The sequence below is a fragment of the Botryllus schlosseri genome, chromosome 2 (assembly GCF_051294905.1).
Source record: "Botryllus schlosseri isolate E-star chromosome 2, Bs_hap1, whole genome shotgun sequence".
NCBI classification, from domain to species: domain Eukaryota; kingdom Metazoa; phylum Chordata; class Ascidiacea; order Stolidobranchia; family Styelidae; genus Botryllus; species Botryllus schlosseri.
Genome location: NC_137237.1, coordinates 36763029 through 36779400, shown reverse-complemented (window position 1 = coordinate 36779400; position 16372 = coordinate 36763029). Strand labels below are relative to the sequence as shown.

At 39.7% G+C, this 16372-nt stretch overlaps 1 protein-coding gene across 1 annotated transcript; it reads right to left on the bottom strand.

Annotated features, from left to right (window-relative positions):
• Nucleotides 1–7154: 7154 nt before the first annotated feature.
• LOC145434533 (protein unc-93 homolog A-like) lies at nucleotides 7155–16344 on the bottom strand. Its single transcript, XM_080311880.1, has one exon. It carries the CDS (start codon nucleotides 9045–9047, stop codon nucleotides 7596–7598), a length of 1452 nt encoding a protein of 483 aa, XP_080168006.1. The 5' UTR covers nucleotides 9048–16344; the 3' UTR covers nucleotides 7155–7595.
• Between the last annotated feature and the right edge of the window lie 28 nt (nucleotides 16345–16372).

The following is a 16372-nucleotide window of genomic DNA, read 5'->3' as shown; positions in this document are numbered from 1 at the left end:
AAAATTGGCATACCAAACTGTTGATCAAACATGACCAAGGCGAAACAGAAACCTGTACAATTCAGATACGGAATGGTATCTTTCAAGGCGACTCATTCTCACCACTTCTATTCTGCCTCAGTTTAGCTCCACTCAGTGAGTTGCTGAGAAAAAATGAAACAGGATACGTGATGAAAAAAGCAGCAAACTCTGAAGGTCAAAAGATTCATCACCTTTTGTTCATGGATGATCTGAAACTGTACGCGAAATCCGATGCAGACCTGAATAACCAAATGAAAATTGTTCATGAGTTTTCGGAAGATATAAAAATGAAATTTGGCTTGGATAAATGCTCAAAACTTACCATACGACGTGGAAGAGTCACCAGCACTGGCGACATGAGCTTCAAACTGGGTGAAACCATAACAGAATTGAATGCCGAAGATCACTATAAATATCTAGGGATCTGTGAAAGCGACAACATTAAACATGCTGCAATGAAATCAAGTCTGAAAAAGGAATACATTAGCAGGCTCAAGTCAATTCTCAAAACTGAACTCAATTCCAAAAACAAAATCAATGCCATAAACAGTCTTGCAGTGCCTGCTGTCTTGAGATATAGCTTTGGTGTGGTGAACTGGCGCAAAGATGAAATTAAAAAATTGGATACAAAGACGAGAAAATTGATGACAATGCACCACATGCATCACCCAAAATCTGATACACAAAGACTGTACATCCCCAGAAAAAAAGGTGGTCGAGGACTACAAGAAATTGAACAAACTTTCAAAACAGAAATCATCGGCTTGTCACAGTACATCAACAACAGCGAAAACATTTACTGCATACTTATTGCACAGGAAGACAAACAGCGCAAAACAAAATCTCTGAGCTATCGTCACGACAAGTACGTCAGAGAAGTCAACATGGAAACAGCTAACCTGTACACTGCTGAAAACACTGTTGCCAAACCCACAACAATAGCAAAAGCAGCACGAGTCCAGTACAAAAATGCAATGCTCAAAATGAGAGAAACGATATGGGAATCGATGCCTCTTCATGGACAGCACAAGAAGTTAACTTCACAGCCCCATGTAGACGAGCTTTCATGGACCTGGCTATCCAGCTCTGGCCTGAAACCGGCAAGCGAAGGATTCATTTTCGCAGCACAAGACCAATCGCTTCCTACAAAATACTATCGCCAAAGAATTCTGAAGCAAAACACGGACGGCAAATGCAGAATGTGCCACAACCAAAATGAAACTGTAGCACATCTCATGTCCGGCTGTGGTGCACTTGCAGCTACCGAATACACATGGAGACACAATAGGATTGGTCACTACATTCATCTTGAATTATGCAAACATTTTAACATCACCACTGCGACAAAAAATTGGTATGATTACAGCCCAGCACCAGTGACAGAAAACGAACAAGTAAAAATTCTGTGGGATGTACCAGTTATAACTGACCGCGAAATCAGGAGCAACCGCCCGGATATAATCGTCAAACTAAAAAAGAAAAGAGAATGCTTATTCATTGAACTGGCTGTCCCAGCTGATCACAACCTACTGCAAAAAGAATCAGAAAAATACTCCAAATACGCAGACCTCAAAATGGAATGTGAGAAAATGTGGCGATGCAAAATAAACATTGTACCGATAGTCATTGGTGCTACAGGGGTCGTGAGCAAAAAACTCATGAGGCATATCCAACAAATTCCGGGTCACGTTCGATTCGACATGATCCAGAAAATCACATTATTGGGCACTGTGCACATTCTTCGGAAGGCCTTGAATGCACCACTGGACTAAAATTACACTTGTGAATCACAGCATAATTTCTGTAATTTCGATTCTTCATCTTCAATCATCTCTACCTCTGCCAATTCTTCATCTGCTGCAATTCTGTAATCTGACTTCTCCGTGTATTGCATAGGAATAACAATTTGAATGTATTACTGAAATTTTAAAAATTTACTCCAATCTCGCCATTTTCCTTTGGGGGCAGGTTGCTCCCCGGATTATGTGTGTATCTACCAGTTTTACTGTGAATAAAGAATATAATAATAATTCTTCATCTGCTGCAATTCTGTAATCTCACTTCTCCGTGTATTGCATAGGAATAACAATTTGAATGTATTACTGAAATTTTAAAAATTTACTCCAATCTCGCCATTTTCCTTTGGGGGCAGGTTGCTCCCCGGATTATGTGTGTATCTACCAGTTTTACTGTGAATAAAGAATATTATAATAATAATGCCAATTCTTCATCTACTGCAATTTTGTAATCTGACTTCTTGTATTGCATAGGAATAACAATTTGACTGTATTACTGACATTTTAAAAATTTACTCCAATCTCGCCATTTTCCTTTGGGGGCAGGTTGCGTCCCGGATTATGTGTGTATTTACAAGTTCTAGTGTGAATAAAGAGGACAATAATAATAATATTTAGGTGCCGCAAACATAGCTACCATGCATCAGCAACAGTGTTTTAATCAATAATTTTGACGATTTACTTCATGTATAGCCAATCACCTCATCCATGTTACTCTGGCTTGGATTCCCGGACACAGTGGAATCCCGGGAAATAGTCAAGCCGATGAAGTTGCAGGGACTACCTGGGTATGTTCTCTTGCAGCTGATGCACCGACAGTGGCACCACTAGAAGCCAAGACCGCAATCATATCGATGTATATTCACCTGTGGCAAGGCCAATATTGTTGTTCGGACTCCGGGTCGCACTCTCGTCAATTCCGAGAATCAATCATCACCCCTTCGCCGATGCTCTCCCATCGTCTTTTCAAATCCACCATGTTTCGGCTCCCCACTGGACAATGCAAGCTGAAGAGTCATCTGTTTAAAATCGATTGTGTTCTATGCCCCTCTGTTGTTGTTGTAGCTGTTGTTTGTAGTATTCATGGTGTTTGTCGTTTGCACCAGCCAATTTTTTTTTATTTTTATCCTGTAGCTGCTGACTTGGAGTACAACCAGAGGTGGTCAAAGTAGTCAAGAAAGCTACTCAAGTAGAAGTAGAAGTAGCGACGAAAAAATCTACTCAAGTACGAGTAGAAGTACTTTTTCCATAAGCCACCTAAAACTACTTGAAGTAGAAGTAGAATTGACCGACTTTAAAAGTACTCAAGTAAGTAAGTAGTTTTGAAAACAGTCTTAATTCGTTCGCATGGACTGTCAAAAGCTGCAAATTGAGCTTTGCGGAAGGTGCAGAGAGCTTGATTCGTATTGATGCAACCCAGGAAGTATCAATTTTTGACAGAATAAGCATTCTTTCGAATCATGGGATGCAAATTATAGTAGTGATATGAAAATGCGATACTAACTGTTTGTTTACTAGAAGACCCCGTTTTAGAGAATATCGTGGCATGGTGCCCTACCCCATATTTTAAGGCCCCTAGTTTGGGCGAAGAGCAATACGGACAAGTTGTATTGGATACGGGTTCAACACTTTTCGCGATTAGTATACGTGAATGACAAATATTGTTGATTGTAAAATTTATATATTGTTCATCTTTATTTTCCGAGAATAGAGGCATTACTATACTTGCTTTTATGCTTCAACATGTATGTTCTGCAGACAAAAGAACTGAAAGTATTTAGAACCCAAAGTATGATACTTCAAGTATCATACTCGGAATTGAAAGTGAAATACAAATACCCCTTCTAAAATGCGGAAAATATATTTCATGTCTTTTGTACATAAAGCGTCAAAGGTGACCAAAGGTGTAACGTTCCAAAAACCTGGATTTTCCAGATTAGCGGGACACGTCATGGGTTGCTAGAAAACGACAGGATAGGTAAATGCTAGATTGCGAAACGGTAGTTTCAAACGTTATTATAGTGGGCCATATTTACTGTGATGAAATATTTGATATGGGCGACAATGCGGTGTGAGCGGAACCATAAGCAATCCGTTATATAAGTTATATTCACTGATACTTTCGTTAAAACATATTTGTCACTTCATAACTACTGTGCGCGAAGCGCAACAAAATTTCTGGGCTTTACATGACTTTTATGAATATTCAATGTTGGTACTCCGCGCAAACAGCCCCGAGATTGCTCAGGCTCTCTTTCGTATTGGAGGATTAAACTACTTCTACTTGACAAACTGAAAATAGCGAAAAGTAAGTAAGTAGATCATAAAATATTACGAAGTAGAAGTAGATAAAATCATATCTACTTGAGTAAGTACCATAAGTAGAGGAAAACTACTTGAGTACTTTAAAAAAAGTAGAAGTACTTCGTTACTGACCACCTCTGAGTACAACCCACTTCTAGGCTTTTATAAGACACCGCTGACACGGATGAGATGGCGAAGTGGAACCTATAGGTAAACAATCAGGTAGGAATTCTGGAGAAAACCCCCTTTTCGAACGTTGAAATGTACCCGAAACAGTGTATCATTTCTCAACCTTCTTTTTACACTGTTTTATGTATTATCAATCCTCGTCCTATCTTCGTCTGTAGCTGAATTTGATCCCTCCAGTATTAGATTCATTTGAGTGTCATTTCCAAGAATTTTTTTGCGCCGTTTTGCGTGACACACAACACCGTAGCAGGTGATAACTGCCACCCTAAATCTTTGATGATAATTACAATAATGCACCACAAACTTATACACAGAGCAAAGCCGACCAAAACAATTTTCCTTTCATGAATATCTCCGAACCAGACGTTTATATACTCTTTCGGTCGCATAATATCGAGTCAATGCTCGGTGCATATCATTTACGTAAATTTACGTACAGCTACTAGGTACTATCTAGCCAACTTATAAATGTCGTACAGTGCCTAATTTAAATACCTGGGAGCGAAATTTTGTCACCATTTTGTTTTTTAATGTCACAAATGTCAATATTTTTATTTTTAGTGCAAGATTTTCCGTTTTAGATAATAAAATAATTGCTCCAGTGATGTATAGATATATAGTGATGTATGTATATATATCATTGGCCTGTACTGCACTGACAATCATCATCCGTAATAATCATTGCGCCGATTGTGAGGTACTCTTTACAACTATATAACATACTTTATAACGTTAAAAGCGTAACACGTAAGCTGTGTTTCTCCAGGAATTGTGAATTCGACTTATTGTCTAAATCGCACCCACTTGTGTAAGTATTACAAGCAGCTAAAACTTAGTTGGGCGCTCCAAAAATGTAGGATTACATCGCTGCTGGTCTCTCTAGGCTTAGTTCATGTGGCAGAGTAAATAAGTCTATATTTGTTCCGTTCGAGTTTCATATTCTACCAATGTCAAACCCTGGTTGACATTATTCTACCACGATAGTCCGAGTACATAACCATGGAGGGGACGGGCAATTCGGAAAATAATTACCAGTATTCATATTTGATGGTTGACACAAAACTAGTTGATCTATTGCACTTGGCAGTTTGCAGGCCAGGGCGTCAGAATCTCACAGTCATTCATTGCTTAGGACTTTCATTCAATATCCGACACGGCCGTTGTTGTTCTATAATTTCGCGCACATTTATAGTCGATGCTGATATGTATGCACCGAATGACTGGACCGAATGTAATCTACTACCCCCTACAAAGTAAACATTATTTGTCTCGTCCTTTTAGTATAGCGAAATTCATATGATTGACTTGATCTGGACTCATAAAGTTGCTTGTGTATGCTGCTACGTATTTTCCTCGAATAATCTGGCTTCGCATATGCAGGCCGTGTTATTTTTTGGCATTTCAGGAGCCAGATGCCAAAACTGCCAAAAATAAAAATTTGAAAATGCCCAAAATAACTAATTTTTGGCATATGTCAAAAATAACACGGCCTGCTAATAGTGTATTTCTTTCATGGTGTTGTGTTAACAGGACCGCATTACAAGCGAGAAGAGCGTGTGTGAAGGGCAGGTTTCTTACTCTATTGGTCCAGCCCACCTATTAGGGGAGAAAGCATGGTGTCCTAAATGGTGTTTGCACAGCGAGATTGAACGGCTGACTGCATTTGGTTTACGTCGTACTTTCCATTGGTCCAAAGGCAATTTTATGGCCATTTTTATCCGGCTTGCCGAGCGCTAAATTTGATACAACGGGTATCAATGGAAAGCTACTGCTGTACTGATTACTAAAATATAAATTGTATTCTGCTGATGGATCTGGAACCCCCAAACTCAACCACGATTTTTGCATTGTGATCGAGTTGAACATTGTGACACAACAAACAGTCCGGCTATTTCTGAGCTGCAGTCTCGTTTTGCCAGACAGTCTTGTTGCATTATTGTTCTTAAACAAGCTAACCTTCCCAGGACTCTTCCATGCGAGTTTGTAATATTAAAGCCACCTGAAGTGAATATATCAGTAGACTGAAGGAGAAATGATAGTCGGGCTACTAAATAGAATGTGTTGAGAGACAACACAGAAAACTCCTGGAAAAGGATCGGGAAGAAAATTCTTTCCGCGATGAGATCGATGGCACTAGCGCAGTGATCTCTTTTCATGATTCTTGGAAGGCGGTTCTGCCCTCCGAAATTTTGAAGCTCTGAAAACCTTTTGTGGAGGACTGGCAACATTCTTTCCCTCAACGGCTACTGTTGAAGCCGATATTTCCCAGATTCGATGGGCGAAAAATTAATTCAGGAGAAACTTTGCTGACCTGAGTTTGGAAGCACTGTTACAGTGCAAACAATTTAAGTCTTTTCAAAAGCTGTAACAATCAGGTGTTGAGCGTGTTTGTTAGGCTTCTCATTCTTTTTGCCTATTGGCACCGATTCCGAATGGATACTGCCCATTTTGTGGTTTCGTTTGATATTATTAACCTATGTAATCGCTAGGTTTTTTCTTCTATTTAATGTTTGTTGGTACTGATTATAAGTGGATGCTGCACATTTTTTGGTCTCTATTGATAAAGTGACCCAAATAAAGCGTTTTTATGACTAATTCGAGTCTGAAAATATCTATTTAGAGGTCGATGCCAAAACTGCCAAAAATAAAAATTGAAAAATGCCAAAAATAAGCTATTTTGGCAGTTTTGGCATATGCCAAAAATAACACGGCCTGCGCATATGTGAACATCCCGGTTAACAGCCTATCTCGGTGGCACAAACTCCAAATATCCCACCGATTTTAGTTTACCGTCCCCACGACGTATGGTGTTTATTGAACCGATTTCAAATTATAATATCTTCATCAATTCATAACAACATATATATATTCAATCATGCTGGCGCATTCGTGTATCTATTGGTACAAATCGTCCGCCTGGTATCTCGCTTGACTGATGACACTACATGGCGTCATCACTTAATCGGGCGTTATCAGGAGACATCCCGTTATAGCACTATAACGTCTGGCGTCTTATTTTACGTATAAATGAATGTTACGACGGACATGAAATTTCTAACATACGCTTTTATACTAGTTGCTATCCTGTCCTATGCTGGTGCTCTGGACGGCCATATACGCAAACGGAATACTGTCAAGTAACTATACACGTCATATGTACAATCATGGCGGTGCAGTTGAGTACATAGTCACATAGCCAAAATTTTAGCATAACACAAATTGCGTCGAATACAATTATCGTCGTACACAGAGATTAAGACCTAAACTGTCATTATGTCGTGACACTTATTGTACACGACCAAACACGCAGTCTCCAGCCATCAGAACGCAAGTTGAAAACAAGGAGAACGCTCCGATTATGCAAAGAACAGACACGGTGCATAATTCGTCGGAGAGAATCTGGCAGAGCATTATGCCAATGGAGGCCCAGCATTCTGCTAACGAATACGCGGTATCTGTTTCACGAAAATAAATGACCGGAATGCTGGCCTTCACCATTCTCGCCACACCATACGACGCACCGAACATCGCTGCAAGCAAGTAGGGAACGTAAAAAGAAGCTGGTGATGGAATCCATAGAATTGCAAATGTGCACGTAGCAAGATTTACAAGAAGTGACAGGACTGACAAAGTTCGCATTGAGAGGTACCACCGAAATTGCTCTACTGACGCAGATGCCATCGCTGATACGGAGTTTGCTACGAGCATACAGTAACCCACGGTCTGCACGCCCAACGAACACGAAATAAATGATCGCGCAAATCCGGACCACAGAAATCCGGCAATAAGCCCAAAACTCAGTTGGGATGGAAAAGTGAAGAGACTATGCACTGAAATCACATTTTTCAACATATTTGCTAGAGACTCTTTGAGATATCTCCCAGCCTTGACCGATCGTGTCTTCGGAGTCATTTCCGCTGTAACGTTTTCTGGGGGCAATAGGTTACTTTTCTCGCTCCCAGCATCCGGGTAATCGGATGGTAAAATGAGATAATGATAAATTAGAACTCCTCCCTGCACCAAGGTAAATACCCCGACTAAAATATAAAGCGATGAATGAGAAGGAATCAAGTATTGGTAAATCGCACGGTATTTTGTCGAAGAAAAATAAGTACTGGGACAGTCGCCAGCACCACAAACCACGTTGACGGTTATGTTGCTGTCATACTGTGCATGTGCAGTGTCTACAGGTGATGCAGTATTCTGCAAAGTAGCAATTGGAACTAAGTTCATCCCTGCTTGTGCCGTAGACATTATTGTAACAAATTTAGCAACATTCACAGTTTCCCCGCCGTCGGCGTGTGAGCTGTACGCAGAAGCGTATGAGTACGCGGCGGCCCAAAGACACGTCTCAAGCAATCCAACGAAGGCCTTGATTGTGATAGTCACTTCCGCAATAGGACTCAAAAGCAACAGTCCAAATATGACACAACTTGCATCGCCCAGCAAAAGACTGCATTTCCGACCGATCAATCGAAATAGGAACGGATACACGAAGGTGGCACTCAATACTGCCATGCCGTAATAGGTGGCGAATGAGACGATACCAACATTCTGCTTAGCTTCGACGCTACTTTGCAATGTGAAAACCGTAAATAAAGATCCGGTGATGATAGCAGTAGATATTGCAAATTTGTAGAATGCCGCTTCCATAAATGTCGACGTACGAGTAAACATACACACAAGGATTATAATTGCTGTTAAACAGAATAAATTAACGATTGATGCCTTTAACATTGAGATTGCGGGCTACAATTGATATAACGTCAATATAAGAGTCACGACACGTGAATTTGAAAGATACTTTCTCCATATATCACCGCTACAGTTAGACATGCATGTTTCGGCATGCGGTCGGTTACGAAACAACAGTACCCAATAGTCTGGTGTGAAGTGCAGGAAGCGCCTCAACTGTTGCCGGAATATAGGTAACTGACTATTGTGAAAACCTTCAACGAGTATTGGTATTGTCGTCGATGTTTATGGATGTCTAATCTTGTACATTTTACACCAGCAATCACGCTATTTACATATTTATTGTTCAAAAATATAACATAAAAGATGAGGTGGGGCACGGGTGAGGCATAGACGAGTCTTGCCTCACCTGTGATAGCGCAATTGATCATAAACACCTAATTATTTTTAATTACCGGTATCAATATAGTTCTGTTGTCGCACTGATACGTAAACACAACTGTTAACCATGTCAGTGCGCCTAAACTCCATCACATTCACTAAGGAATTTGATATTAGGCTATGTTGCTGTTATTTTGATATTAAAGGTCTTTCGACTACTGTGGTCATTTTTACCCAATGTAGATATTTCCCTTCATGATTCCTTGTAACACGGTTCACTTTCCTTTTAGGTTTTTCTCTTAGAAAGATAAGATGGCGACGAGAAGCCTAAAAAACCTTTCAAAACGTAGATAGGAATTCTGGAGTCGGCGGCGGAAAGACTAGAATTCACAAGTCATTAAAACTGGTGCTGTGGAACCTATACGACTACGCTATCTCACCACTGCTTTGTTGCGCTGGTAGGACATAGATGAATTTGCCTAACTGATTGTGGGCTGGCAATCGCAGCGCAATGAAACGATGCTCTATATAATTCGCAAACCGGCTGTGTTGTATTAATGGTGTAGTTGCGACGGCAAACAGCTGGTGCGGATTAAATACATTCCCTTCCTGAAACTGTTATATATTTTCTATTCCATACCTAACTACCTACCTACCTTCAATCGTAGATATCGAGTGGCTACTTACGTAGCGTGTGTGGGAATAGTACTAAAGCGATAGGAAACAAGTCGCCAACTTATCAGATAACCGTTGGGTTTATCAATTTGTAAATTTGACTCTAGATGGGTTAAGTCCGGCCACACTGGAAATCGCTGAAATCGCAAGAAATTCTCCGCAACTACAAAACGAGTCGCGGCACACTAATGTGGCGTGGCAAACAGTTTGGGAATCAGTAGGGTAGAGGCATAAAATTTCAGTACTCAAAAATTTCAACTCAACTTTTACTAATGGACTCGAATCATTTACAAATAATACTCGATTCAGATTCGAGTACTCCGATCATTGTGCATAACCCTGGTCGTGAAACGATCGTGAAATAAGAGAGAACAACTACTTGGTCCAATTCGATCGAATTCCAGTCTCAGGAATGTGGGAATGTCTTATCGCTTATCGGCATTTGCTAGGGACTTACAAAGTTGCCGGTTTATTCGTTGCCAATTCCGGCCTAAGACTACCACTTACCATTGGTAGGACTTTCCGCAGCGGCTTCTTACCTTATCACGTAGATGAGCTGGAACTTCGCAGGCTGATTGTAGAGACGCACTATACGAGCGATTATTTCCACCACTAACATATCTGTGAACAGAGTGTATGCCGCAATGTGCGCCGCTCTTTAAGACCAGTCGACTACTAGCCTGTATCATGATGTATTCTATTTAAGAGCGACGCAAACGCGAACATGCTGTCGGTATGGATATTGATTCGCCCATTGCGTTCCTAGCTTCATTTCGCGCAATATCCATATTCCATGCAACAAACTACCTAAGAGAGGTGGCGAGAGTAAGTATTGTTGGTGATCAAGTGAAAATTAAAAGTGATGCCGTATTTTTCTCCCTAGTTAGAAATAGAAGTACCAAGTAGTTACAAAAAGTCGATTTGGTCACGTTATCTGCCATAATTTTGAAATTGCAGGATTTATCTTCGCGATTGATGCAAAAAGACTGATGACGCTCAAACATTGGATGAATTCATGAAGAAATATTCAGTAACTGCACTTTTTATAAAAATTCCACTCATGAAATTGACGAAAAAGCATCCCAAAACTACTTTGTACTTTTCAAAATTAAAAGCGTAAAAAGTATTTTATGGCCTAAAATCTGTTTGAGTATAAAAGGTGGTTGCATAAAAAATAACTCTACTACTCTGGAGTGCAAGTGGGAAAACCTATTTTAGTAGTCCAAAAAAAAGTAGAAAAAATCCGCCAAAATTACTTAGTTACTGACCGCCTCTGCAACTAAGCACTGTAACGGGTGAATAACGGCAGTGACGTGTCGGGGGTGGTTTCCCTCCACATGTTTCACGTTTGTGTTTGAGAAACGTGCAGTGTTCGGAGGGTTCTTTAGTTTGATTTTATTTTGTTCGTTTTTGGAGCTAGTTAAAATATTGTTAACCGTTCAATAAATGTGATAAAAACTATGATGACTACTGGAAGAGCGACGTGTTAGCAACAAGATCGCTGAAGAAGAATTATATTAATGTGACAGTCCGCAGACCGCAACCGACTTCAATCAGATAAGATAAAGTAACTGTTACAATAAAGTTAACAATAATAACTTTCGACTAAGAAGATCCCATGATGGCACATGCTGCCAATACAAGTGCAATGAAGTTGCAACAAGAAACCATGATGGCACATGATGTCAATGCAAATATCATGAAGCTACAAATGATGGTCAAGAACCTACAGCAGCTATATTTAGAAGTGAAGAATCTTATGCTTAACAAAGAAAATAAAAGCTTGGTGATATCGAAATCAAGATTAATTGACAGAGTTTTTGATGAGTATTCATGAACAAAGAACATTTGTGTCAGTCTTCTCCATGAAGATGGAGATCATACAGTGATGATCAACCTTGAGTATGAAAATGAGGTTAACGCCTTTCAAGAAGTCAAATTACATATCAACGATTCGATGTATGAAGATGTGAAGGATGACGCTCAGGAATAGTGTAAGAGATCATCTAATATAAAAAGATCTGACAAGTCACACGGAACTAGTCTTTTATTCCTATGTAATTCATTTACTGCAACAAGACGGATAGAAGCTATTGCCTTGAGAGAACTTGCAAATTGGAATTATCCTAATTACGAAAAAAAGTTGAACAAGAAACCAAGCGAAGAGAATTAGAAACCAAGCAAAGAGAATTAGAAGCCGAACAAAAGGCTGTGGAATTACAGCACAAATATGAAGTCGCATGTTTACAGGCGGAGATATGGGAGAACGCTGATGAAGAATATGTCAGTAGAAAAATATGGGAATGCTGAACACGATGAATACCACTGCGAAATCCATCAGTACAGCTGAAGGTAAAATAAAACATTCTTTCATTTCAATGAGTAATGGCATTCCACCAATCGATCCTATCAGCTTAATTCCTTAAAAGGATTACCATGAAATTGGAAGTTATATCATGAACAGTTCACCGTCCAAAGCATGTGCCTCAAAAGATTACGATATCCCTGTTCTATCTGCACCTGCAGTGCAACCACAAGTTTCAATGCCAGTGAATAATACAGAGGTCTCAAACTCAAATGTGCTCGCGGGCCAGTTTTCCCGTTTTGACGACGCCGCGGGCCGCAGCACTTATATGGGTATTCTATGTCTTTCCAAGTAGGCCTTATTTGGCGGGAATGAATTGTCCTGTTGAAAGTGAGCCGATCCAGCAGACTGACAGTAATCACATATCGTCAAAGCGTCATTTACTCTTGTATCAATTTAGGCCTGGCACGAAGAAAATCATCACATTTATAACTATTTGAATAGAATTGTTGTTGTACTTGATGTATATTAATTATAAGATATAGACACCATATGGGCGGACAAATGTATGATGCCATCATAAAAGCTATCGGGTTATAATGTTGCAGCTACTATGAATATTTTGAATTTAGCAGATTGATAATAGAGACTGATCTGATATCAAAACATTTTTAGGTTGAGCATTGTAATTCCAATCCAGGATTCGGGTGTACTTCTGATATGTAGGCTATTAATCTCATGGGCAAATATCTTCAAATACAGGAGCAGATAAAATACAAATATAATATAAATATATTAATGAATGTGTCTTAGTGATTCAAATGTCGGAACGCTGAACGGCCCATTGTTGTTACATGGTCGGAGCGTACCACCATTGGTAATCGGTACCTTGAAGTGGCCTTGATAACATGGTTTAGCGACCAAAGATGTAACTAACAGATTGCCCATGGTTGCCATAACTACTTGCTTAGTTAGCGAAATACCAAGCTGCGACCTTCTGATCTATTACTATTCCCCTGGTACGCGATTAGTTTGTTGCGTCCATGGTTCTATTAAATTCACGGCATTCCGAGTCACTCTGAGTCAACTCAAGTCATTTTCATTTTGCCATCGAGTTAGCCCGATTCTCAGTAATTCTAAGAAAGGTCGCGTTCAATTCCAACTCACAAATTTCAGTCACGAATCGTCTAAGGGTCAGCTTTTGTCGTCATGAACTGGAAATGTGGCGAAATAGTGAATCTTCCACTGCATGGTAGCGTTTGCAATAGATGTGATAGTGAAGTTTGATGAATAGTTTCAGGTTTTCGGACCAATTTAAGAGCCGAATTTTGACTTTATAACCTGAAAAGATATATGTGAGAATGTGACACTTATATTTCGTCAAATTATTAAAAATCTAAAATGTCGTCGCGGGCCGCACAAAATGCTCTGGCGGGCCGCGTGTTTGAGACCTCTGGAATAATACAAGTTTTGCTACTGACTTGGCAAATGCAATAGCCTCTGCTATGAATGTTCCAAAAATTGAAATCATGAAATTCAGTGGCTCCATCACACAATATACACAGTTCAGAGAGACATTTCAGGTAAATGTTGTAGAGAAGATATTTGACAATGCTAAACGTCTAGCATTGTTGCCACAATATTGTGACGGAAAACCAAAAGAATTGATTCAGCATTGTTCCATGTACCCACCAACTGAAGGCTATGCTAAAGCGATGGAAATTTTGGACGAACAATATGGTAACCCGATTGTTATTTCACGAAAATATCTTGATGAATTAATCAGAGCACCTCCTATATAAATATGATGATGCTGGTGCATTAAACGACCTGGCGAACAAGATGAAAGAGTGTTATCTCGTTTCACTACACTTGAATCGGGTTCAAGATTTGATTACCTTTGATAATATTGTGAAGTTATCATGTCGACTGCCAACAAAATATCACAGCAAATGGGAAGATGTGGCAGCTGTATGTGAAGCTAGTCAGAAAGATGTTACATTTCTTGATTTGCTAAGATTTGTGACAAAAATTGTCAAGATTGCCAATTCATCAATGCATCAAGCAATGCAATCTCAAAAGAATGATGACACGGGTAAACAACATGTCCACAAGAAAGTATACTCACATGCTACCCATGCCGTCATTATCAACACCGACAAAGAACAAGAAACCTCTACTTATAAGAATGTGCAAAGAACTAGAAAGTACAGTACATGTCCATCATGCTCAGGTAATCATGTCATAGCCAGATCAATATATTCATCGACAAACCGACTGCAGAACGTGTTGCGATTGTCAAGAACGCAGGGTTATGCAGTAACTGTTTAATACGAGGATATATTGCAAAATTATGTAAAAATCAATCTAAATGTGAAGAAGCCGATTGTGGTAAAAACATCATACCCTTCTGCATGTACATCAATCAGAATAACAAGACTGAAAAAAAGGAAACAAATCCAGTTTCAAATGCCATGATTGCAAGTACAAATTTTAATGAGAAACAAAATCGTTCCGGTGGCGTACAGGTATATCTGAACATTGTTCCTGTTAGGATATGTGCAGATGGCAAAGAACTTGAAGGACTTCCGATGGACTATTGCGACGTCCCATTGACAAACTTTGTTTAGTACAAAAGTCAAGTGTTTGAATTGTTATATTCACCCTTGTTTCTTTAGATCCGATGTTCCGTGATCTGCACATCTGAGGGGGACAATGTAACGGGTGAATAACGGCAGTGACGTGTCGGGGGTGGTTGCCCTCAACATGTTTCACGTTTGTGTTTGATAAACGTGCAGTGTTCGAAGGGTTCTTTAGTTTGATTATATTTTGTTCGTTAGGTGGACCGCGGCGTAGCGCTCTCCTTCAGATGTTTTCACGCTCCCCAGTTTGAGAACCACTGCTCTAAAATTGTTTCACACTTGAAAGTCGGAGTTATACCATTACAAATCCTCACTGACATCCTTATATATCTCGCCCGTGCAATACTCCTTCGTAACCAAGCTAGATGTTGTGATCACACAAGACCCTTGGTGTCTAAGCGGTGACAACTGTACTATTACTTTACTTCGTTCTGTTCATGCTGTTTGTACCTCAGTTGCTTGTGTCTGTGCTTAGGGGTGTATGCATTAGTACCTCGTTATTCATTATTGGAGAATATTAGTTAGAAAAAAATCTAGATACCTACAAAGCAGATTGGTGCATGCTTTCTATGACAGGTCACTACACGAAATGCTGTGACCCGAGCAATGCATGGTTTGGGTCAGGGCTGTGACCAAGTCATAAGGTTCCAATTACAAGTCACTCTCTATTTTCTAGTTTTGACTCCAGTCAAGTCGAGTCACAAAAAATTGCGACTTGAGTCATTAGAACCTTGCTTTGCGCAGAGGTGATTGATAAATAAGCACTACTTTTTGTGATTACTCAATTAGGTTATGACTACTTGTATTACCAATAATAGCGATTATTTACTGAAATAATATTAATTGTAATTAGGATTATAAGATAACGGAATATTCCTGGAGTTGGCTAAGGTCGTTTGGATGTTTTGATCAGAAAAATGGGCTCCAAAAGAAAAGATCGTATTTCTGATAGACTCCTACAATACCCACTTTTCTACAATTATATTCACCTATTATGCCTAGAAATCGACTTTTTCATGGTATTTTATTACTTTTTTTAAACAAAGAGGACATTTAAGCGTCCTCCGAGGACACTTTCAATTTTGTTAAAAAAAAGGACAAATCCCCATTAAAGAGGACGTATGGTAACCCTATAGTTTAGGACCTGGTTAAAACATACAACCAGTTAACCGCGCTAACCTAACAATATAGCAAGGCTGTCAAACACACGACCGGCGTGCTGGATTCAGGATACAGCCCGCCAGACCATTTCATGCCCATCGCCCTATATACTTTCGACAAGAAAAGTTTAGCAAGTCCGAGGTCACATTGATGGACCATAGTGTCCTATATGGTGTGGACTAGAGCCCGACCGATATTGGATT

What these genes read in the sequence shown, in the direction of transcription:
- LOC145434533 (XM_080311880.1), bottom strand. Translation starts at nt 9,047, where the DNA reads ATGTTAAAGGCATCAATCGTTAATTTATTCTGTTTAACAGCAATTATA.